This window comes from Sabethes cyaneus, chromosome 2 (genome assembly GCF_943734655.1).
Source record: "Sabethes cyaneus chromosome 2, idSabCyanKW18_F2, whole genome shotgun sequence".
Lineage (NCBI taxonomy): Eukaryota > Metazoa > Arthropoda > Insecta > Diptera > Culicidae > Sabethes > Sabethes cyaneus.
The window spans coordinates 246390974-246414711 of NC_071354.1; the positions used below are offsets into that span (position 1 = coordinate 246390974).

Here is a 23738-nt window from a genome sequence, read left to right on the forward strand (position 1 = left end):
CGGGAGGGATTACTTTGTCCATTGAATTGAACTTTTGTAGTACATTGCATTTTTGTAGTACATTGCATTTTTGTATTACATATCCTCGTGAAACAAACAAAATTATTCGAGCATTGAATTTCATAGTTACCACCACCGCGTTTCATTGCATTTATTATATCATAGTGCGGGATACTTTATATCGGTATCAATTTTTCTTTGTATTTCCGTCTGGAAAGATGGTAAAGAATGGGCATTGAGTCAAGTGCTTCTTTATAGCTGCACATCCAGTATCACTGCTCTTAAAGATTTTAGCAGGGCAATTCTGAAAGAAACAAAAATATATTAAAATAAAAGATCCAAACACTTTTTCCCATGAATTCCGGAAATTTGGACAGTTAAGCTTAGATGAATATCTTTTTACTACATTTAACATGTATTATCATGTTATGCGCCATCAAAGTAATTCAAATCATAATTCTGATTAATTTCTCATCCGATTGACTGTAAATATAAAGCATTGGATTCACGATTCAGCGTTCAGTGGTTTAGTGGAAAATATGTCGCATATTTTCCTCCAAGCGACGAATCCTAATTTTAAGTTAAAATTATGTGAGAATGAAGCCTGTCATGTGCACTATTTTTTGATTAACCCATTATGACCCAGCGTATGATATATCATACCTCGTCTTCAAAACCTGTTTACTGTTGAATTTCAATAGTTAGCATTATTAATATATCACTACAAGAGAGATAAGACATCAATCTGATGTGTGTGTGATATAATTTGTCAGTTTTTGTCATTTCATCTGTATTTTCAACAGTGCAAAGTTGTGACAAATGGCGGAAAAAAAGTTGAAAAAATGGCGAAAAAATTTTTGTCTCCAAAACGCATGAAAAAGTCTACATTTAGTGACGAAACATTACCTGACATGTAAATTAGTATTTATATGTAAAGTCTATCACAAAATTCGGTAAGAAATCTGTAAAAAACTTTGTAATTTGTTTGTTTGAAACTGAGCCTATAAAATATTTAACCTTCGCCTTTTGGCCTTGAAAGCATTCCATATGACGATTTTGCGTTTCCCGACACATTCGAGCCATAATATAATAGATTACAGAGTTTCACTTCATTTGGTCCAAATTTAGGTATACCCGGGTCATAATGGGTTAAAAAGACGTGGTAGCCAATATTGGAACTCTGATTTTACTCAAACGAATTACCTTGTAAACTGAAACATGGACACACTCCATAATGAATCCGGCTGCAGGTGAACAAATCCTGTCGTTATTGAACCTTTTTTTCAGTGTACTCATGTCGGTGTCGAAGACTTGTTTGCGCGAATTTGCTTGATCGAGGCATTCCTTGACGGCAGTTTCGACCACCTGTACCCAGAGAGAGTTTTCTTCCAGATTGTCGGTAAATACGTTCATGGCTTTATCGTCGACGACGCTGCTTTTCCGATTGAATATGCCGGTCCTATTCATCACACATTCTGACATGCACTAAATAAATTATAATTACTTATATATTTAATGCTTGTGATTTAATAGCTAATTGTTTCAACTTACATCTGGTTTAATATCATCCTTCTGATTACTCGGCGGTGGGAACAACTGCAGGCATTGCTTGACAACGGCTTCATCTAAGAGTTTCGGAGTTTTGCAGCAAAAGAACGGGTCAACGTTGAAGGTTTTTCCTAAGCAATTTGGTGGAACTGCGTCTGTGGCAGCGTCGGTTAGTTGTAAAATGTAGACTAGCACCAAAATCAGTGAGACCAATGATTTCATTTTCGAACAAGTTGCTCCAAAAAAACTAAACGATATTGATAAGCCGGTTCAGTTGAACATATGAATGCGGTCGAATCGGCTGATGGTTATATATGCTCGTATAACCAATTTGTTGTTAGTTCAAAACAGCTGCTAATGGGAAAATGATCGCTGCTCATTTTGTTAAGAATAATTACAAAGCAAATTTTATTGTCACTTTTTTACCTTCAATCGGTAACAAATTTTAGGCATGTTGATGTATGATGTATTGTTGTATTTTACGTTATGAATCCGAATGTCCCTGTTTGTCAACAACATCATTTTTTATGTTTTTCAAAAAAAAGATTAAACCTTGAGAGTTTCTTTATTATTTAATTTTTATTGCTTATGCCTCAGCATAAGGTTACCAAATTTTAAATTCACTAGGTTAAGTACTGCGTGAAATATAATAATTATTTTTAAATTTAATTGTGGTGTGTTATATGGTGTATAAATAATCTGAAGGGTCCGAATTCACCATGCAAATCCAATCCAAGAAGCTTTTTCTTGTGTAAAACTTTCTTTCCTAAATTTGGGAGAAATTTATTTTTCTTTTACCATGATTGCAATTTCTTATCCCATCAGCGAACTAAACGAACATCCCGTAGATAACTTTTGCTTTAGTTGTCTACACTCAGCATTGTCGTTCCACACAGCTGCTGGACAGTGCTGAAAATATTTATCAATTATCCTGGTAGCTGTTATAAAAAACGAAATTTCATCTACTCTAACCTGAAATAACGATGATTTGACGCAGTTGAAAAATCCTTCCGGAAGGAAGCTGCAGCCAGATCTACCCGGCACTGAAGGCACTGGGGTTGCGGTAAATGCGGGATTATTTTGAATTACAGTGAAGCACTCGTCGATAGTATTATTAAGCAGCGGGCCAAAGTTTCGATCCAAACCTGCGGCCTTCCAAAGCACATTTTTTAGGGTCGTTCGATCAATTGTATTATTATTGAACGCATTTAGTGTTATCAGAACACACTGAGCGATGCACTGGAAATTTAAAACTTCTATCACAATTAAAGAAAAATTACAAGTTATATTTCGTACACATCCTTCCGTTCTCCTAACACTTGGAGCGGGGGCAATTGTTGGATTTTCTGTGGCACAACGATTTATTATGGTTTGGTCCACTAACGATGGTAAGCGACAACAGTCCTTCGCGATTTTAGTATTTCCTTCTGCACAAGTTGGATTATCGGGAGCTGGTTGGGGTAGTACCTAAAATTTTACCAAAAACTCAAAGTTACATACAAAGATAGGAAAGTTGCAATTAAAAAGTCCGACAGTTTGTATAAAGCAGATGCTGAGCAAAGAGCACAAGATTTGTTTCATCATTCTGTGTTAGTTCAATGATTGGCAAAGCCTTAATTCAAATGTGCACTTTTATAGCAATTATTCACTGCCATCATACCATGTTTAAATGGAGTCTATCGTTATGGTCATTCTCATAATTCAGTAAAAACATACTTGTTTATAGATGAAAGCGGTTAAAGTACTTCGTTCCTAATCATATTGTCACATTGTGTTCCACTAAATAAAAATTTGCGATAAAAACCATAATAATGAAGTTGAACATGACATTCATATTATTTGTGACATTGAAAACTTTTAACGGGAAATTAGCAGTCATTAAATTTTCGTCGGAGAGCCCAATTTCGAAAGCAGTTTTTAGGCTGAAAAGCGGGGTTCTGTTTATAGAAATGTATTCACTGCATTCCTCTTGCCAATCTGAACACAGCGAATATATTTTCATGAACAAAATTTTTGTTTCAAACCAAAAAAACTGCTTTTGAAATTTTCAGAATCGATGACGACTAATTTCACCTTAATAGACCAATTAGCTACCAAGGGGCTCCGTAGCCGCAAGGTTATCGAGTCTGGTTTGACAAGCGAGTAATCGTGGGTTCGAATCTTGTAGGATCAAGCCATTCGCTGTCAAGTGACTTTAGCATGCGTTTATTCTCAGGCCCCTCATTACCCTTCCTTCATGCTTAATTCTACATGACCCCCATAAAAAGCACTCTTGACAGCGCAAAAAGTTACTCTTATAATTAAATGTACTGGTCAGCCTCGCCAGGGATGGCTGTAATTGGAGACATTGAGGAGCAAGGTGGGTAAAGTAAATCTAGCATTGAAGGAAGGGTAAACCCCATTACACGCAAGCACGCATAAAATTTAATAAGCATATCGCTCATTCAATAGCGATTATGGCAAAAAATGCAGTGGATGTTATACAGCAAACGCCCGGGCGATATCACAATAGATCAACGATACTGGTCGCAGTGATGAGTCCATGCAGGAAAAAAAATTCTACCAGCGTCGCTCATTGGTCAACATTCCAAATTTAATCGGTGATCCAGCAACAAACTGTATAGCCAGCATGTTAATTTATTCATTTATTCATTTGTTTATTACAATAATTTATCTAAACAATGTTGTTAATAAATGGATTAGTGTCAAATTCATATGAGCCGTTCCGGTGGTCTATTGGCCATTTTTATCGAAAATGAGATTTTTGCATAAATCGTATCTTTTTGCATAGATGTACTCTGCAAACAATAAAAATTTCAAAAAGCAGTTAGGCGACAGTTAAGCCTATCGGCAGCAAATAAAGATTCAACTCTAATGCAAGTGAAGATCTCATGTGCTTCTAAATCCTCCGAATCACAGCCAGCAATTTGGTAAACCCCAACATACTCAAAGCACTAAGGCCTCTCGTTTGATATTAAACAGTTGAAATCTGGTGAACTATCTGGTTAAAATCGTTATAAATAATTGTAAATTTTACTGTGCTGTACACAATTACTCATAACTTTCAAATTAAAATCCAATCAAAAAACAAATTAATAATAGACCAACCTCGTGTTTTTAGCTTTGACCTTGAAATACTGTCAAGCACTTACAGTCAGTCCACAATCATGGGACACACACAATTATAGGTCATTTTAGCTTTTTCTGCTGATTAATGCGTGAATATTATACGAAGTGATTGCTAAAATTGCTACTCATAAGTAGCACTAATAATTTGATCAATAATTAGGTGATATTTAAACGCTAATCAGTAGCTAGAGCTAAAATGACCCACAATTGTGTGTGACCCATGATTGTGGACTGACTGTATATATTAATATTTTTTGAAACTGTGGTTCTACAATTCAGGAAGGGACGGTAGGGGAAAGTAATGATTTTTTTTTTGGAATGGAGGGGAAAGAGCGGAAAGGTGAGGGGGGCTTGGTTCGACCCATGCACCTTCCAGCATTGGACAACAGGTAGGAGTCACAACTACCTACCAATAACCCCCCCTCCCTCACATTTCCGCTCTTTACCGACCACTCCAAAAAAAAATTTTCATTAATTTCCCCTACCGTTCCTTCATCAATTGTAGAGTCACAGTTTCAAAAAATATTGAATTAATAGTAATCAATGAGACTATATTATCTATAAATGAGATTAATAGCGCGTTAATCGGTACGACCATCTCTGAGAAGCCCAATTGACCAATTGACACCTTGAGAATGCACATTTCTAAGCATAACTTTTGAACTGGTCTGTGGTCTGTTTAAAAAAAACTCACAAAACGTTTCCGGTTACAAGACCTTTCAATTGATATTAAAATTATGGAAATCGGTTAAGCGGTTCCGGACAAAATCGGGTCACGTAATTTTCACATATTGACCGTAACTTGGTTGTTTCTGGACGGATTCCCGTCCTCTTTTCACCAATCCACTAAAAATGAAGTCCAGTTTTCTGATAAAATATGAAAATCATACAATTGTCATGACAGAAAACAATACAACTCATATGTAATTAATTTTAACCTTTGACATTCATTTCTATGAATACGGAGAGAAAATGATCAACCGCAACAAAATGTCATCGAAGCATCTGGAAATCAATATACCGTGAACGTACCATATTCTGCGCAGTTAAGGCATTTTTATGGTTCCTCCGCTATTATAAGTATTCTAGAGTTAAATTGATAACGTTGATAGCAGCAACATGTAGTGCTACGGTCTATAATATATGGTAAAAAACATGGGAATTAAAAGTCGACCAACAATTGAGTATATCTTTCGTTTTGTAAACTTATCCACGGTGCCTAATTCTGCGCACTCTCTTGCCCATGTTCCTAATTCTGCGCATGTTTGTTCCTAATTCTGCGCACCTAAAAAGTAACAATAAACATGCATACCATGTAGTTTATGTCTTTATACGCTGAAAGCACATCAAAAATCCGACATTAGCCATTACCATGATTAAATCCATGATCTGGCCTTCTTGTGCTGTCCAGGTGGCACAGGAACATTATTATCATTTGGATTGGCTTATTTTAAATATTTTATTGTCGATAACGTGAAGGGCGAGTTCATTCGGGTTTTCTCTATACTGAACATTATACTTTAGACTAATATTAACAATTGTGTTTTCATATAGAAACCACTTCCCCACTCCCTGACAGCTCAATGAAGTTCGACTGTCAAAAAAAATCAGAAGACATGGTTCCATGAATTGGCGTTCGTAGGTTCGGACCCCGAGCCGTAACACAGGATTCCAATCAATGCAAGTTAAAGTTTCTACTTGAATTTCTATGCCTCTATACCTCAGCCATTTGGGAGAAGTTGCGTATTTTTTCACGATTTCTTCATAGGATACATTACTGCGCAGAATTTGGAACATGAATAAAAAATCTGTGCCTAAATCTGCGCACTACTGCATCGCATTTTTCCAACGAAAACAAGGCAGGCAATCACTCTTTTTGCCTAAAACATGACTAAAACTAATTATTCTTTCTAATTATGCTGGGTAATTTGATCATTGCAAAGAATTTCGATCATAATTTTGTTAATTTTCTAGAAGGACAGTTTTAGCGTTGGCGCTAACGACGTTGTTTTCTGACATATAAAATACTTTCAGTTTCACTTTAATTTATTTCGCTGTCAAATATTATGGCCCTTTTGTGAATAATGGCGTAATATTCAACAGAGATTTATAAAAAAATAACACAATGGCCATAGTTATGCACCATGTTGAAAAATACATATATAAAGAAAAATGCGCAGAATTAGGAGCTGCGCAGAATATGGTACGTTCACGGTAGTCTGTTTCTCACGGAAGTAATCAGATCATCATGTTTAAAGTACACAGACCTTAAAAAGCTCCCGACAGTTAAGGATAAAACACGCTGAACTGGAAACGCAGCTTTCCGAGCCTCTTGAAATAGACTAACATGTTAACAAGGGAATGATAAAAACATTAAACTTTGAATTTTGCATAAATATTTATTGGGCTATATTTACTGATGAAAAATCTTATTTTTCAAAGCCTTTAGTAATTGCAATTACTGAGCTTTGTCGAGCTGTTTGTAGAATTCCAATGTATTTTCAATGTTGTTAGTGCAGTTTTCTAGATATTTTTTCCACTCATCACAAGTTGAACCTAAAATAGGATTAAAAATTATGCTATGATTTTTGCCTAAGTTTTTCGTGAAAAACGGAGTACCTTTGTTCCAATGATTCTCTGGACAATGCTGCAAAAGATTAGAGAAGAATTAATGTCAAACAATAGAAACGAAAATGTAAGCTCGTACCGCAAAACCTTTCGCCATAACGCAGATGCTCATCAACATAGGTTTCATGGAGCACGTTCCTGGTTCGGGCAGTTCCATGTTGTTCGTTTTGAAAAAGTCCATCATTTTAGTATAATCTTTTTCAATATTCACCAGACATTGGTCTACGGCAATTTGTTTAACTAATTTTAGCCATTCCACGTTGTCCTTTAATTGGTTGTTCAGATAAGTTTCAGTGGCATCTTTGTCGAGTGATAAATCCGATTTGAGTGCATTATTTTTCTTGAAGAAGCATTCCAAGGCTTTCTGTATGTAACAATGGGATTAATATTTTAACAGCAGTGTTATAACTAAGAATCTCAAACTCACGCAATGTTTGGCTGGATCAGATACGTTCAACGATTTTTGTTCATTCCAACATTCTTCCATGGACTTTTTTTCCAGAATCGTAGGAAAAGTGCAACATGACTGAAAGGAATAACTTTCACTAGATGTAAACTACAGAATGCAATATTTACATGGTTCATATATATATGACTTTACTAAGATACTCAAAGATAAATTTAATCTATGTTTTACCCCATATTAAATTATGAATGATCGACATAACGTACATTATTCCCATATAGGCCACTGAGATTTGGCAGGTTGGAGCAGACAGGGTTTGTCTGAGCTGTGCTAAGCTAGAATTATACAACCGTTATTTTTACCATGCCAAATAATATTCACTTTATAACTCACTACCTCAACAAAAATGGTGCTAAGCAACACGATCAATAGTTGCGGGAAGGAATTCATGTTGGATTGCTTCGTTTTAGTAACTGATGCATTAGCTCAGCGAGTGGATAGCTTTTAAACAATTTATTGAGAATAAAAACACAACTTTTATACGTGTACACGATTCAATTGGTTTTTGGAGAACAAATGAGTGACAGATATGCGCAATTTATTCCGAAAATTAGCTCTTGCTGAGCCCATTGTGTTCGAATCCAATTTCAAATATAAACAACCTGTATCTAAAAAGTGAAACAATATGAATTTCTTTCCAACAGCGTTGATTGATGGTTTTCGCTGTAACACTTCGACCTAACTCTTTGTTGATTTTAAATACTAAATAAATAAATACGAATAATTTAAAAACAGAGATGCAAAGTTTGCGAAAAATTAGATATTATGGGGTAAATAGCTAATTTCGATGAATCCCTTGAATCTATAAAATAATAAACAGCGCAATTTTTCAGCAAATATTGCTCTAGCAATTTTTCATTGCCGATCAAATCGTTTTTTTATATTTTTAATAAACAACTTATGATTAAATATTTAAAATATCTTTCGAATAAAACTGATAGCACACAGATCGGTTTAATTATCTCCAAGGCACAGTTACAGATACCCAGTATGATCAATTCCCTTCTTTTTCCAATTGACCCATTTCCTCTGCATTTTGTTTCTAAAACAATAATAACATTTTTCATCCACCGTACAACATTTTATAAACCTAAAATATTATATAAAATGAGCATGAGAACGAGTTATGAAAGAATCACAAATTTAAATTTATTTTAGATAATCGACTAATAGTGGGAAAGCCATTAACACGTGTATGTGCAAAAGTTTGTCTTTGAGCGTCTTAGTGGAATAAAAGAAAAGTGGAATTTCACAATTACATTCCACTATTAATTTTATTTCGATAGATACGCATTTCACCTAGGGTCTTGCACTTTTCTTTCATTCAACGTATATGTGGCCACACTCATCCTATATAAGTTTCTAATTTACCTATTTACTCTAATTTATGTTTTAGTGTTATTTTGGAATAATGACAACAGAAGGCTCACAATCCATTTGTTTCCATATAAAGCTTTATATGTTGCGTGTTATGAAAAATAATTTTTCGGCAATCTCATCATTTCCACCGATTGTTAATAGCGTTTGATAAAAAGTTAACATACACGGGTCAGTTCCACATGAAGAAGCATCTCAGTTTTTATCGAGTATGAATTCACGGTCACTGCCTATGGGTGTAATTTAAAAGCTGCGGTTTTGTGTCAAGTGCAACAGATATTCTCTGACTTTTGATTTAGCTGGTTAGTGCGTTTATTACCATGAGAACTTGCTTGGTGCTGTTGTTCGTGTTGCACCTAACTGCATCGGTATAGATGTGATGGTTTCTGACCATATTGTGCATTGCTACTTAAAAGTTTTTATGCCCACAGGCTTTGGCGCAAACGCAATGTTACCCCCCTCCGAACGATAAGAACCCGAGGGAATGCTGTGCAATCCCGAATGTTATGCCGCCGAGAGAGCAATTCGCAGCATGTATGCAGAAATTCCCACCGCCACCACCGTCGGCTTCACCACCAGCTCCCGGAACTCCACCTCCTGGTGCTAATGCAAGTCATCGTCATCAGTACAATTTAATTTGGCTAACAATTGATAGATTTCTTTCCTTGCAGTGTATTGCTGAGTGTATTTTAACACAACAGGGTGCCATTTCAAATGGAGCGATCAACAAAGATGCTGTTGCAACTCAACTGGTCTCCTTAGTTGGATCATCCACCGATTGGCAGACATTAGTCAAAAGTTCAGTTGATACGTGCTATTCGCAAGTATCCTCACTAGGATCGCAAAAGGACAGCAATGGATGTAGTTCAGCTGCTGGAGCTTTTCTTGAATGTCTTCCAACCAACATGTTTAAGGTAAGTTCAATGCTAAATTTAAATCACGAACCGATTAATGTGGCTGAAATATGCCGTTTTTAGAATTGTCCCGCTTCTTCATGGACTGCTAATGCCGAATGTGAGCAACAGAAAGCTTTTCTGTCTAAAGGATGTTCAATAATGGCATTGATGAAACATCCACATCACTAATGTTATTTTTGTTTATTGAAAGTTCCTTGTACTGAAAGATAAGAAATAAATGTTTTTATATTCAGCAATTCTTATTTGACGAATAGGTACTGCCATGCCGGGCTTCTTAGACAGTTTTACGCTTGAATCAAACTTTGTTAGAGAATGTTTCAAAAGCTTGTTCAAATAGTAACGTCTGCTTAATTGATAGTCACAGGCCCAACATTGATTTACAACTAAGAATAACACTAACTCTAGTAATATGTATACTTATTTGAAAAAAAACCGTAATGTGCTAGGTTAGGTACACCGTATGGAAAACAATCGTCGATACATTTGGTCAATTATGAGGAAAGTCAGACCTACAGTACCTCAATGCACCCACGCACCTTATCGAATAGCATGCTCGCAATGCAAAACACACTGCTATCGCTCATAAAATTATACACGAAATTTTAGTTAAGATCATTATCCGGTCACCCACCAAAGTGGCAAAATCATACGTCCTCGTTATACTAGAGCTTGGTGCTTCCAAATCATGCAAGTGCCGTGTTATTTACCCGGTCATAATCGTTTTATTCAAAATCAAATCCGTTTGTATAAAAACCGTTTAGTTGGTTTCGAGGTACGATGCTGGTCTAACAAACCAATGGTCGTATGTTCGAATCTCGGCTAGGCGGTACTGCTAGATAGAGTTAGTAGGATTGTTGCACTAGCCCCGTAACTGTCCTGTACTCTAATAGCCGGCTGTGAAGTCTATCGATAAAGAAAGGTCAAGTTCTCAACAGGACGTTTATACCCATGGCTTTGCTTTTTGTTTGTTTCAGATACATTAGTGATATATTCTATCATATATTGTATTCTGATTGAATATGTCCAAATTAGTACTGCATAACTTACTATCATAAATTAAAATTATTTTCTTCAGAAATAAATCTGTCTGTACCCAATCTCAATTTTGAAAAGCTGAAGTATTAGGCAAGAGTTGGCTGTCATCATACTGAAGGGGTGGTAAACACTGTAAATTTTCATTTGTCTATTCTCTTTTTCTCAGTTGCCACAATTTATTTCTAATCTATCGCAGTTTCGCTCATCCTCTTCATTCCAGTTTACTAACCGGAACATGGGTCGACTAGGTTTCATGAAAAATGATTGTTTTTCATTGATCTTCACTCTGGAAAATTTGTTCTGAACAACAGCTTTGGTGGCCGTTTTTCTCAAGCGGTCCACAGGATGGTCGGTGCTATTTGCTGTCCGCAGCCTGGATTCTTGAATCATTTTACGACCGTAGACTTTCGGTACCCGATGATATCCAACGCTCTCGCAAATCTGCTTTATCTGCTGATCGTCATACTTGACATTTTTGGGAAAGCACTTCGAGTGCCAAATCCCAAAAGTTTGTTGCATTACCTCTCCAAAGTTGCTAAAATCGGAAAACAATTATGTTACATTACAGTTTAGCAATAAGTGAGCAAACCTACGTTTCTGCTGTATTCTGCTGCAGAGCATAGCAGTATCGTTCGTCTTCTCCGCCGGGACAATCAACCTCGCCATCACAAACAAAATCCTGCGCAACGCAGGTATTTGTGTCACCGCAGCGGAATCGTGACTCCCTGCATTTGCAAAGACGCGGATTTTCATCCGATTTATCCCAGCAGTTACGAATGCCGTCGCATATTTTCGATGGTTCAGTCACTCTGCAAATTTAGAACGTTTTTCAATCTGTAAATTAGTTAGCTCAATATCGTCAACACTTACTTGATATACGTGTAGCAAGAGCATTCGTGTGGTTCGTCTGACAGATCACCACAATCATTTCGTCCATCACAGAACTTACTCTTCTCAACGCAATGCCCGTTTTGGCAACGGAAGTGCGTTGGTAGACAAGCGGTGGTCCCGTTCTTATCTGCACACCAATCTTCACGCTCATCCGAACCATCGTTACAATCTAACTTTCGATCGCAAACTAACGAGTGATCAACGCACTTTCCATAACGGCAGCGTTTACCCTCGCAGTGTGGTGCTGGAAATTGGTAATCACATTTGCGATGACCCAGAACATGCTGAATATCATGGAAGTATTCCTTCAGCGAGATCATTCGTACGATTTCATCGAACCCGCAGAGACCACGCTTGTGTTGATAGAATCCTACTGGATACCAACCGGAGAGTGTTGTTTTACAAACCACAACCCCGGATCGAATTGCAGCTTCCGAATAGCAATGCTCAGCGTGATAATTATGCTCTCGATCGCGTTGATAACAAATGTATTTATCTGACGTGCAGTTTGTCGTATCGATATGAACTCGCAACGTTCGTGTTCTTCCTAGTTTATCCTGGGCTACAGCAAGGCACTGGTTGTCTTCGATTTTACTGTCTCTGGAATCGAAAATAATCATGCAATATCCGTTATCTTGACAAACTAAAAATATTCTTACTTTTCCGGAATGAATGTCGGAAGAACATGGCGAGTGAAAGTCAGCTGCTTTTCCAAATGCAACATAACAACCCGTGCATCAGGTATGAAGTGATAACAATCCACTCTGACTACTTGTTCGTATGGGCCGGTAATTTTCAGATAAGATTTAGCACCTCCGGCCACAATGGAAAGATAGTCGTTTTTCAAACCTATTAATCGCATATTGGAACTTTCTACGATTACCCAACTGACATCTACGATTATGGCACTGCATAAGAATTCTCCTTCAAGGTAGATGTCAACATTCCAGGGCCAATCATAGTCGTCACCAAAGTTTTCGATAAATTCGATGTGCTCATTCTCATGGAATGTAATATGGTCTTGATTTTGTGGTTTTTTGATTGGATTGATTGGTTTGATATTGACCTGTACTGGAATTTCCTTATGCTGATTCTCAAAGTGGCTAATTTCATGTTCTGTAGCATTAATGTATGGAACACAAGATACATGAAGAGCCTTACAATCGGCTTCCGCAGATATATTGCGATGAGATCTAACTAGTTCTAACAGTGCTCCGGAAAGATCCGATGACATGTTAACATGCGGCTGAAGAATGTATTGGGAGTAATTTTTGTGGCCGCTGCAATTTCATTTATATATTTTTTCGTGCAAAACGTTAACGGAGATGAAAATATAAATAGTAACTTACGCAAATCCTAAAAAGGAACATATCTTTCCAGCAAATGCAGCCGTTTGGTTGTCTATCTCCACTCCACAAACAAGATGCCAGGAACCGTTTTTATTCTTAGTTACCAACCCGTCGTATCTGAACAGGGATAGGTTGTTGGCATCATAGTACACTTTATACCCATCGGTTAACGCAACTGTGGGATTTTTTTCGAATTTTTATGAGTAAATAAGTACTGATCCGGATATTACTTACCGCAGTCCAATTCATCCTCATGCAAAGGACAATCCGGATGACTATCGCAAATTTGATTCTCGTGGATGCACTTTTTGCTCATTCGACATGCGTGCGTTCCCGGTTCGCATTTAACTGTATAGATAATTCTGAGATGAAACGATGCTAGAGCAATATGAAAATTAAACTTACAGCAGTCTTTTTCGTCAGTCAAATCCCAACAATCTGTTTTTCCATCGCAAATCAAAAAGTTGTACTTATCTTGCAAGTAATCACGACAAGTGCAGCCAACTTCATCTGACCCGTCCTCACAGTCTATGATGCGGTCGCATCTATGAGCAATATTGATAGATTGACGGATTCTGAAAAGATCGCGAATATTAATTCTTACTTTAAACTATTTTCCGTCAATGAGGCTTACTTATTACAGCTAAAACGCTTATACCGATAAGTTTCGTTGATTGCTATATCGGAGATGTTCTGCAACGAAGTGTGCAAGTTGTGTGCTGACAGATGGAACATATTAAGTCGTTTGTACTTTTCGTCGTGCAAATCGACAAGATTCCGGAAAAAGGGATGTTCGTTAGCCGTAGCAACTGCTCTTGTTATCTCCGATGCTACTTGCTGCATTTCTGTTACGTTTTTATGGTCTGTAGCATTGCTTATGACAGCTGTTTCTTCTAATGGAATGATGGTAGACGTTTTAAGAACATCCTGTGTCTCGTTTAACGCTCTGAAAGACTGTGTTTGAGTCTCGTGTTCTTGGATTCGTGGAAGCTCGGGTGTAGTTGCCAAATCCTGTTGCGTAACGGTTGACAGGATTTCTTGGATTCGCGGTAGTTCGGATGTAGTTTCCAACTCTTGTCTCGTAACGGTTGACAGAATTTCTTCGATTCGCGGAAGCTCGGATGTAGTTTCCAACTCCTGTTTCATAACATTTATTTGAGAAGCGTGCATTGAGGAATATGTCAAGGTAGTCGTAGAAGATGTTGTGGTCTGAACGGTTGTTGTCTCTGAAGGACAAGGCGTGGTACTAACGGTAAAGGTTACTGGTTTTCCAGTACTGGTTGTTGGATTACTAGTAGATGTTGAATAATTTCTAAAACCCAGCGTCAATGTATGTGGAGGGCTTTCTGCAGTGGTTACAATAATTCTAGTTGTTTTATTTGAAGCAGCGGATATCGTATCGTTTAAATTAGTCATCAGTGGTAATGGAGTAGATGTACCGTCAATATGTCCCGATACTGAGCTTACTTTTGCTGCTATAGTTGTAGTTTCTAAATTAGAAGTAGTAGTGTTTTCAGTTCTGTTCATAACACTTCCAAGCAGATTATCCAAGGGACAGTTTGCTTCATCCTCACCACCAAGACAGTGTACCTCTCCATTACACCGTCTTGACGATGGTAAGCAGATAGTGGTTCCCCATGGACACTGAAAACCGGGACAAGCCATCAAAGGAGTCATATCCGAAGGTGACTCCTCAACTTTGTTTTTTATCCATTCTAAATAAAGAGCTATTCTGGTGTACACTCCCGGTTCGTTCCTTCTAGCACACCCTTCTCCGTGGCTAACTACACCGGCAAGATACCATTCGTTTGGATTAGAAGAGCTTGGACAGACAAAGGGTCCCCCGGAATCTCCTTGACAAGCATCGTGACCACCTTCGGGATCACTGGCACAAATATACATTCCATCTCGGTCATTTTTGTGTTTGCAATAACCTAAAATTGGCACTGTCACATGTTTTAGGTGATCCGCTAGAAAAGACAGGAAAAGAGAACAATCATCGGAAATATGAAGAAATGAACATAACCTTACGTGCTCTTCCACGCTCCCAAAGAGCACCCCATCCAATTGACGTACAAAGTGAACCGGCTTTCGGTCCCCATAACCAGTCACGATCGCCGGTTGTACGGTGTCGATCTGGCAGACAAATGGGACGCACCCAGCGGTTCCAGTGCAGCACTCGATCCGTGCGCATCAAACTGATATCGTTGGCCATCGTTTGGGCACTGTACCCATGGTGGACAATAATTTGTGTAATTATGGCTATCTGTACTTGTGCAGCGAAACTACGCTTTCTCAGCATTCCAGCGCGGAGCTCAAAATAATGTTTATGATAATTGTCACAACAGTGGGCTGCCGAGATAATCTGTAATTGAGAGTTGTATGATTTGTGTGTGTAATAATGACCAGCGGAATAGGTGTAGACTAGATTCGAGAATTTTAATTTCCGATTTTAACGCATTCTCCCGGAGGCCTACAAATCGTTCAGCATACGTATTTTTGAGAACAAATATTAGATACCATTTTACACGCAAATGAAATTTCTTTCACACATAAACGCTCAAATATACTTATATATGCAGACGATATGAAACTATATATGAGAATAAAAAATGTTCATAAAGACGCAGTATTCAAGAATGGTCTATCAATACCTCGCGAACAAGTTTTTTCTAGACTAAACTTCGTGTTTTTAGTCTTGACCTTGAAATGCGGTCAAACATATATGAATATTTTTTGAAACGGTGGTTCTACAATTGATGAAAGGACGGTAGGGGAAAGTAATGAAAAGTTTTTGAAATGGAGGGGAAAGAGTGAGGGGGGTAAGAAGGGTACCGTCCCGTCATCAATCGTAGAATCACCGTTTCAAAAAATTTTAAGTTTTTTCTAGAAAAAAAAATCTAGAAAATTCTAGATTCTAGAATTCTAGATTTTAGAAAAAATGACCGAGTCCTATCGTCCCAACCAGTTACAACAACTACGCAAACAAATTACAAACCCATATTCTTGCTTTTAAAATGGCACAGCACAGCCATAGACAACTTACAGTCTAGACCAACCTCGTATTTTGTGTTGACCTTTAATGAGTTCAGGCATTTGATTAATTTTTTATAACGGTAGTTTTTATAACCGTTATAAAAAATAACTTACAATTTTACAACAATCCAGCTCAACGTTATTAATAGGTATGAGCAATTCGTAAACTGTGACAGCAATCGCGGTATACAAAAGACAATATCGAAGGCTATCGTAATAGGTTTGAAACTTGAAAAAGTTTTTGATATATATGCAGAAATAATAATGCATGTAGAAGAAATTTTCAGTAAGCTTTGGACATATCAAATATGAATAAAGATTTGGCAAAAGTATCTAAAACACACCAGGGAACTTCTTTAAGTCATCCCTACCTTTGGATATTCGTCAAACCGGGACAGCCACAGAGATACCAACCACACCACTTTGAGGTACTCAAATAATTTTTGGATATGATAGAAAACTAGACATACTCCAAGTACTGTGATATTTTACTATATTTACTTACCCAATGTTCGTTATAGATGCTTCCGCCACAATGGAACTTTCCATCACGGAAGATAGCCACAATGAACGGATAAGCACCCGGTTCTGCATCCGAACCGCCAACTATCCGAACACTTTTCACTATCTCATCCGTAGTATTTCGCTTCGATCGGATTTTTATCCGTGCACTGGGGAATTCATTCAGCTTTGTTGTACCGCACTTTGGCTGAGGACACCTTACATAGTTAAACTCTCCGTTACACGTGTCCGTAAAATGTGGCTGGAACACATGTTGACTGGAGCTTTTTCCTTGTATAAAGGGCCCCGGAAGGTGTCCCTGCATTCGTTCGATCGATGGTTCGTGATCTAGTGGACCTATTTCTGCCTCACAGGCTTGCCGTGCCAGGGCTATAGGATTACGGCAAACAGGATACCACTTGCCTTTATGGTTGCGATGTAAAACGCCAGATGAATGCCCTACAGAGAAAGCTTTAACATTTCCCAAATCTTTTACCAACATCGTACAATCTTGTTCATCCTTATGATTGAAACAATTATCGAAACCATCACATTTCTCAATTGTCGTAAAGCATGTTGCGCCGGCCTTAGAGGCACTTTCAAACTCGTAAACACTATTGAAACATGAAAACGAAAATTTGTCGCACCCGAAACAGCCCATTTCATCTTCACCTAGCGGACAATCTCGATAACCATCACAAATTCGTTTTGGATGGAGTCGTGTGGGACACGGGCAGTGACTTTCATCGCTACCATCCAGACAGTCAGTCTTTCTGTTGCACCATTGGGTATTTCGAACACATTGATGACCACTAGCACATGCACTCCATCCCCTGTTGCAGTGTCCACGTCGATTCGTGCGTACTCGGAATCTGTCCAATTCTTCCGTTTCATTTGACGATGTTTCTATAATGGGAGGCGCTACTATGGGTTTAGCCTGATGGCCAGTAGTGATCGGCTCAGTTACGCTGCCCATCGGCCACGAATAGCTATCAGAAAGGGCACCTTTCTGAACAATACTACAGATTAGTTGAATGTTTTTTTGATTCTCTGCTTCAGTATCAGTCGCGCCGCCATCACGTCGTCCTGGCAATTTATGATAGTTCACTGGTATATTACCAAATCCTACGAAACAGAACGAGAAATATTAAGGATAAAGCTCCCGGTGGATTCTTGGGACACGAACCTCTCGGATCAGTTCGTGGTACAATGATGGTTGTGATGTTTGGATCATTCAACAGGTGAAGTGGGATAGATTCGGGCGGCCCTTTGTGGGATTATGATATTTTTAACATTATATTCTTAACGGTCTGTATCGATAATTGATAACTTACCCTCCTGATGACCATATACTGGTCTGTTGACAACGCCAGATGGATGCGGTACTTGGTAAAAGCAGAAATGACTTGGTGGATAGCCTCCATAAGCGGAAGTGAACCTCACATGAGACGTCTCTCCGGACACAGGAAATCCAGTTTGACCGATTCCTCCAAATTGCTGTGCTTGAAAGTTATGGTGATTGCTAATAGTGGTTTTAATGGGTCCTTGGGAATTTTGATTTCGCAACTGTTGACAAAGATTCAGAAACGGTCCACTAGCTGCCACCGGGGACATCTGTTTGGTGGACCGTGCATCCATTGATTCAACAGTCGTTGGGAAATGATGGTCCATATAATCGTGACTATAGTGAAGACGATTCCTGGAGCGATTCATGATAAAATCATGCATATCTTTGGGCTCACTAGTATGGTCACTTAACTCTTCATGAATGGGATGCGCAGGCTGACCGAAATGAGTATATAAGTCGTCAATTGGCTCATCCGGAACATTTCTATGTTGAACAGACTCCCTGGTAGTATGTTGCTGTTGTTGAGGAGTAGTGTGGGATTTTGTACAGTTTCGGGATTTAATGTTAGGCCCCAAATCAACGGAGGCCAGCAAATCGTCCAGGTCATGGACACAGTCTTTAACGATTGGACGATGGTTTTCCGGGTTGTATACAACCGGTTTGATTGTCGGGTGGTGAGTAGTTTTACTCACGTCAAATTTTTTGTTTGTAAAAGCAGATGTAGTTTTTGTCGTTACAGTTATCGTTTGAGCTGTAGAATGAACTATTGGATCGGATGACCATATATGGCTTCCCTTACGATCGTGAATATCATCTAATATGTTTTCATGACTATTGTAAGCTTCGAATGGATCAGCTGTGACTGTCATGGTTGGAGATAACACTGTCGAAGGCATCTGTGTTGGTAAACTGATCGTACCAGGTTTAGTTAGTGGTTTGTAGGTTGTGCTATAGATAGGTAAATTTGGATTATCTTTTTGCTTGGTTTGCGCGTCTATACTTTCAATGTGATCGAGCAATTTAGCATTTGAATATTTTACCTCCTTTTTCGATAAATTGTCAATAAGCTCAGCAAACGAGTAATCTGACTTTTTATGCTTGAAATCGTGTATCATATTTGAAATTTCCACGAAATTTTCACTCATTAAATCGGCGATACTCTTCAACTTTTCTAAAATTTTATCACATTCTTTAACATTAAGCTCTTCCTTTTTGCACCGTGTATACTCAGTTTCCAAGGTTTTGTACTCTGTTACGTCATGCGAAAGCGTGTCCACGGGAATATTTCTTTTACGTCGTCTTCTCATAGAACGAGCGATATCGTTGTGTGCTCTTAGGTCCTTTCCGTTTGAGGTATAAATTATTTGTAGCATGCTGTGATCTTTCAACATCTCTTTGAATACGTCTTCGAATCCTAAATTTTTATTTTCATCGCCACTATCACTCTCAATCGAATCCTCGTCTTTATCCAACTGGTTATAATTTATCATCTGAAGGCGATTCTCTTGCTCCAAGTCACGTTTTCGTCTAGATTTATGCATATTAGTTAAACCGACATAAGCCATAGCATTAACGAAAAGCTGTTTGATTGAGTCAACAACCGTGTTAGGAAAATGGTCAGACATTGAATCGGAAGTTTTCTCATAGCTAACGTGAAAAGATGCTCCTCTTGTAATTGTCATAGAATCTGCGTCTGGAATCGCAAAGACATTGGTGTCGCTTGCTTAATACCTAGGTCCCGTACAGAGTAAACGCGACAGCAACGCGACACGACTTCGCTCACATTCGTTTAAATACGCAGCTCTGCTTCCGGTGAAAAAGTGCTGCGTATTTAAACGAATGTGAGCGAAGTTGCGTCGCGTCGCTGTCACGTTTACTCTGGCGGTACCCTTAGGTTTAGGAGTACTTACTTGTTAGGAGGCCGGTTAAAAGAATGATTACGTATATAGCTCCTACTACAATGAGCAGTATGAGTCCCAGAAGTAGTGACTTATGAAGAAACAAACGACCGTTAAGTCGTCTGTTAATCCCATCTGAAAATATACGAACTATTACTGATTCTATCTAAAATGAAACAATAACAATAGACGCACATGCATGCCATTCATTTTGTTTGTTTCTTTTGAAATTTAAATATTTAATATCTCTTCGTTTAAAAGATAAAAAGGGCTCAAAATCTTGTTATTAGTTAAGTTAGAAAATAATTATTAACCCAAAATTTACCAACATATGAAATAGTCAACCAATCTTAAAAAATACTTTGACTCAGCATGAAGTCGAAATTAATAATATTTTGCAGACCATAAATACGACGGCAAAGAACCGCACTAAAATCCACCCTTGAAAAAATACTAATATCTCTTTTAGAATTTAAGTTCATAGAGCGGGCGAAAAAGTTACTGCTGAAGCATGTCAAAGTGCCACGAATAGATCAGGGGTATGAAAGAGAAGGAATATAATGTAATCAACATCAAAACCAACATGCATGGCGTCATTTGTTTACCGACGTTTCGTGGTAAATCGTTAATCAATTTTGGAATTCTTCTGAAAATAAGTAAGGAAACAAACATAATCGTGATAGACAACCTATAGGTCTTACTATCTATAGATAGTAAAATAAATCAATATCATTACGATCATAACAGTTCTGTTACTTACGTTTGCAGTGCCAGAGTGATATCAGGCAGTGCGACCGTAATGTCAGGCGAGAAGCATTTACACAGCACACTTACGAGATTTGACGTTTATTTCTCACCCCTGGAAAAGATCCCTTGTCTGGATCGACAACCATCATCGAAGCAGGATCGTTGTTGCCTGCTCCGGTGGAGGTCCAAGTAAATTCAAAGTGCTTACCGTCATCAAAATAGTTTCCCAGAAACTGCACAAATTATTATTTCACGCGAGTGTTGAAAATTGTCATTACACGCTGACGCCCAACAGGAATTTCAGCAATTCGACGTGCGTCAATAATCATGTCACCCGTTAGATTTACCGGTGTGCCACGTGTCAATGTTCAACGGGGAGTTTCTCCCACGATCGACCGAAATTCCTTGTTTCAACCATCAGCAAAGTGTTTCGTCCACGATGACCTGCAAACCGATCACCATACCGGTCGAGAATCCTCGGAATTGTCTTCGATAGACTGTGCCGCGTGTCAGCGTTCAATGGAGTGTTTCACCCACGGCCATTTGCCAGCCGGCCAGTTGGGAATCCCCAAAGAGTCATCATAATATCGACTGGTGTGTTATTCGTCAGACGGGTGTGCCGGTTTAATATTTTTATCGTGGTTCCAGGTGGTACCCCGGAGAAACACGTACCATTTTCCCTGGGTGATATCCCGGTGGCCGGCGAACTATACGATATTCTCACGCCACCCATTTTTGTAGGAGGGAACAATAATTTCTGATGAGAGAACTCGGAGAGGCCTGGTAGGTCCTGACATTTTCGTTATTTAATCTGGATCTGAGAACAAATACACTTCGCACTATCTCCCTCGCATGTTAGTCCCTGTCATAAGTTCCTGACGACCGCAACAATTTGTTTCATCGTTCAAACAAAATGTAAGTATATTAAAATGAGTTTTTGCATTGTATAACGCTTGCTTTCTACTGTGCCTTGTCTGTCTCGCATGTGTCTGTCTTGCACTGTCCGAATTTGTGCGATTACAGCCAGGTAAGTTATCGGTTTGGAGTCCTCCCCAAATAGCAATGTGCAGCCGACCCTAGAGTCTTCAGACCGACCCTAGAGTGACAGCCTCTTGTTACTAAGCTACATATTAAAAAAAATACAGAAGTGCCTCCCAATTGGTATCGAGCTGAGAGTATCTAGATGGCTTTTCAAGCCAGTCGTCGTAAATTCGAAGCTCAGCTTGGAGAGGCCGTTAAAGTCAATCATATGTGAATCAACCAATGATTACAAAAGAGAGAATTTTGAAATCTTTCATATGCCAAATCTTGCACGTTGTGAGACAAGCACAACAATGAAACGTGCCCAGCGCAAAAAATTCTTCGACTTGAGCAAGAATCGAACACGATATCACTGTCGTGAGAGCTAACCACAGAACCACGAGAAGCAATGTGTAAAAATATTTAAAACATTAAAATTAACTAGTATCGAATAATCAAGAGCTATATCACAGTCGAATTAAAAATTTAATTTAGCCCACAGAGCAACACGTAGGTATCAGTTATACAAAGGAAAATTTCGTAAAGGGTTTGTAGGAAACCGGAACATTAATTATGCTTGTCGCTTTAACACCGAGATTTTGGAAAACAGTATGCGAGTTACCTAAACTATAAATTCGAAAAAATGAAAGAAAAGTTTCTAATGCGTTTGGAGCCGTTTGTCAGGCATATCTGCTTAGATACTACGTTTCGAATCAATAATTATGATGCTGAAATTTGAAAAATAAAGACATTTACTAGAAAACAACGAACATTTAATCTTAAATTCTGATAATTATTTTACCAGGATTAACGGATTTTCTGCACCAATACCGGAATACCGGTTTTCGCCAAAAAACGTCCAATACCGAATAGACAATCATAGCCGTCCTTAAAATTCTACTATTTATATTTATTCGCAACAGATACATATTCCGCCTACAGACACTGATGACACTGACCTCAAACAGACACTGATGAAGCCTATAAGTCGTAGGCGAAATACTTATCTGTCGCGAATAAATATAAATAGTGAAATTTAATTGAAAAAGTATTCTTTTTTTATTTAAACTCAGGTTTCGTATTCTACTAAGACTCTTCAAAAACTTCAGTGAACATTAGGAGATAAGTAGAGCGGGGTAGTCGATTACGGTCGGACAGACAATGCGGCGAAAATGGTTCTCTTCAATAACCCCACCGGAACCAGCAGCACAAGGCTCCAACGTGCGAGATGGCTCAACCAGATCGAAAGCTATTAACGGCTTCTGAGACGCGAACTGGCAACGAGTGGCCCAAGACCGAGCTGAATGGATACGACTGCTTGAAGCAGCACCAGCTACTCCAGCTCTATACTGACGGCGATGATAACAGTAACTAGAAATCATGGATCATTTTAAAACGAATAAAGCTTAAAACTGCACAAATTGATAAAAGATTTAAGCTAGTCAGAAGTTTTAAATTATTTACCATGCTTTCAGTCGTATTTTTCTACGATTCTCCTGGATGCATTGAAAATAGGAACATATTAATTAAGTTAAAACGGTGACTCTGTTCATATCCAATTGATTCTGCTCGTTAACGTTCGAGAAATAAGGTAATTCTCTTATCAAGGGATGAAGGTAAGTTACGTTGAATATAGTTTAGCAACTTATTAATACAAGTATCATCAGTTTTTTAAGTTTTATAATTAGGTTTGATACATTTTTTTGTCTAATAATGTATAAAGTAATAATATTACAAGGATTAAAAACTATTTTTTGCAGTAGTAATTCAAGTGTCTTTTTTGATTTAAATTCACAATTTGTCCCCTATATGCCAAATTATGTCATGAAATTTCCAAGCTTGCCACAG

At 38.2% G+C, this 23738-nt stretch overlaps 5 protein-coding genes across 5 annotated transcripts; 1 reads left to right on the forward strand and 4 right to left on the reverse strand.

Moving 5' to 3' along the window:
* Nucleotides 1-187: 187 nt before the first annotated feature.
* LOC128736865 (uncharacterized) lies at nt 188-1770 on the reverse strand. Its single transcript, XM_053831364.1, has 3 exons — nt 1552-1770; nt 1204-1485; nt 188-304 (listed from the first exon to the last, which is right to left on the reverse strand). The coding sequence occupies exons 1-3, from the start codon at nt 1768-1770 to the stop codon at nt 188-190; spliced, it is 618 nt and encodes a 205-aa protein (XP_053687339.1).
* Nucleotides 1771-2361: 591 nt separating this feature from the next.
* Nucleotides 2362-3308, reverse strand: LOC128736867 (general odorant-binding protein 67-like). Its single transcript, XM_053831365.1, has 4 exons — nt 3294-3308; nt 2845-3015; nt 2521-2787; nt 2362-2457 (listed from the first exon to the last, which is right to left on the reverse strand). Exons 1-4 carry the CDS (start codon nt 3306-3308, stop codon nt 2362-2364), a joined length of 549 nt encoding a protein of 182 aa, XP_053687340.1.
* Nucleotides 3309-7135: 3827 nt separating this feature from the next.
* Nucleotides 7136-8161, reverse strand: LOC128736868 (general odorant-binding protein 68). The gene is made up of 5 exons (XM_053831366.1): nt 8105-8161; nt 7733-7831; nt 7385-7669; nt 7297-7324; nt 7136-7233 (listed from the first exon to the last, which is right to left on the reverse strand). The coding sequence occupies exons 1-5, from the start codon at nt 8159-8161 to the stop codon at nt 7136-7138; spliced, it is 567 nt and encodes a 188-aa protein (XP_053687341.1).
* Nucleotides 8162-9468: 1307 nt separating this feature from the next.
* Nucleotides 9469-10233, forward strand: LOC128736869 (general odorant-binding protein 67-like). Its single transcript, XM_053831367.1, has 4 exons — nt 9469-9516; nt 9580-9756; nt 9820-10062; nt 10126-10233. Exons 1-4 carry the CDS (start codon nt 9469-9471, stop codon nt 10231-10233), a joined length of 576 nt encoding a protein of 191 aa, XP_053687342.1.
* A 1029-nt stretch (nt 10234-11262) lies between these two features.
* On the reverse strand, nt 11263-19766 carry LOC128736870 (serine protease nudel). The gene is given in 12 exon segments (XM_053831369.1): nt 11263-11635; nt 11694-11909; nt 11971-12652; nt 12655-13271; nt 13341-13515; nt 13575-13688; nt 13746-13915; nt 13975-15310; nt 15372-15705; nt 16882-18002; nt 18064-18144; nt 18212-19766. Coding segments are annotated over 12 exon segments (6774 nt in total).
* Between the last annotated feature and the right edge of the window lie 3972 nt (nt 19767-23738).

What these genes read in the sequence shown, in the direction of transcription:
- LOC128736865 (XM_053831364.1), bottom strand. Translation starts at nt 1,770, where the DNA reads ATGAAATCATTGGTCTCACTGATTTTGGTGCTAGTCTACATTTTACAA. An exon ending in AGGATGATATTAAACCAGAT is followed by an intron (nt 1,486 to 1,551) that starts GTAAGTTGAAAC and finishes TAATTTATTTAG; the next exon opens with TGCATGTCAGAATGTGTGAT. An exon ending in TCCATGTTTCAGTTTACAAG is followed by an intron (nt 305 to 1,203) that starts GTAATTCGTTTG and finishes TGTTTCTTTCAG; the next exon opens with AATTGCCCTGCTAAAATCTT.
- LOC128736868 (XM_053831366.1), bottom strand. Translation starts at nt 8,161, where the DNA reads ATGAATTCCTTCCCGCAACTATTGATCGTGTTGCTTAGCACCATTTTT. An exon ending in CTGATCCAGCCAAACATTGC is followed by an intron (nt 7,670 to 7,732) that starts GTGAGTTTGAGA and finishes TGTTACATACAG; the next exon opens with AAAGCCTTGGAATGCTTCTT. An exon ending in AGAGAATCATTGGAACAAAG is followed by an intron (nt 7,234 to 7,296) that starts GTACTCCGTTTT and finishes ATCCTATTTTAG; the next exon opens with GTTCAACTTGTGATGAGTGG.
- LOC128736869 (XM_053831367.1), top strand. Translation starts at nt 9,469, where the DNA reads ATGAGAACTTGCTTGGTGCTGTTGTTCGTGTTGCACCTAACTGCATCG. An exon ending in CTCCACCTCCTGGTGCTAAT is followed by an intron (nt 9,757 to 9,819) that starts GCAAGTCATCGT and finishes CTTTCCTTGCAG; the next exon opens with TGTATTGCTGAGTGTATTTT. An exon ending in TTCCAACCAACATGTTTAAG is followed by an intron (nt 10,063 to 10,125) that starts GTAAGTTCAATG and finishes TGCCGTTTTTAG; the next exon opens with AATTGTCCCGCTTCTTCATG.
- LOC128736867 (XM_053831365.1), bottom strand. An exon ending in TTAGGAGAACGGAAGGATGT is followed by an intron (nt 2,788 to 2,844) that starts GTACGAAATATA and finishes TTAAATTTCCAG; the next exon opens with TGCATCGCTCAGTGTGTTCT. An exon ending in TCAAATCATCGTTATTTCAG is followed by an intron (nt 2,458 to 2,520) that starts GTTAGAGTAGAT and finishes AAATATTTTCAG; the next exon opens with CACTGTCCAGCAGCTGTGTG.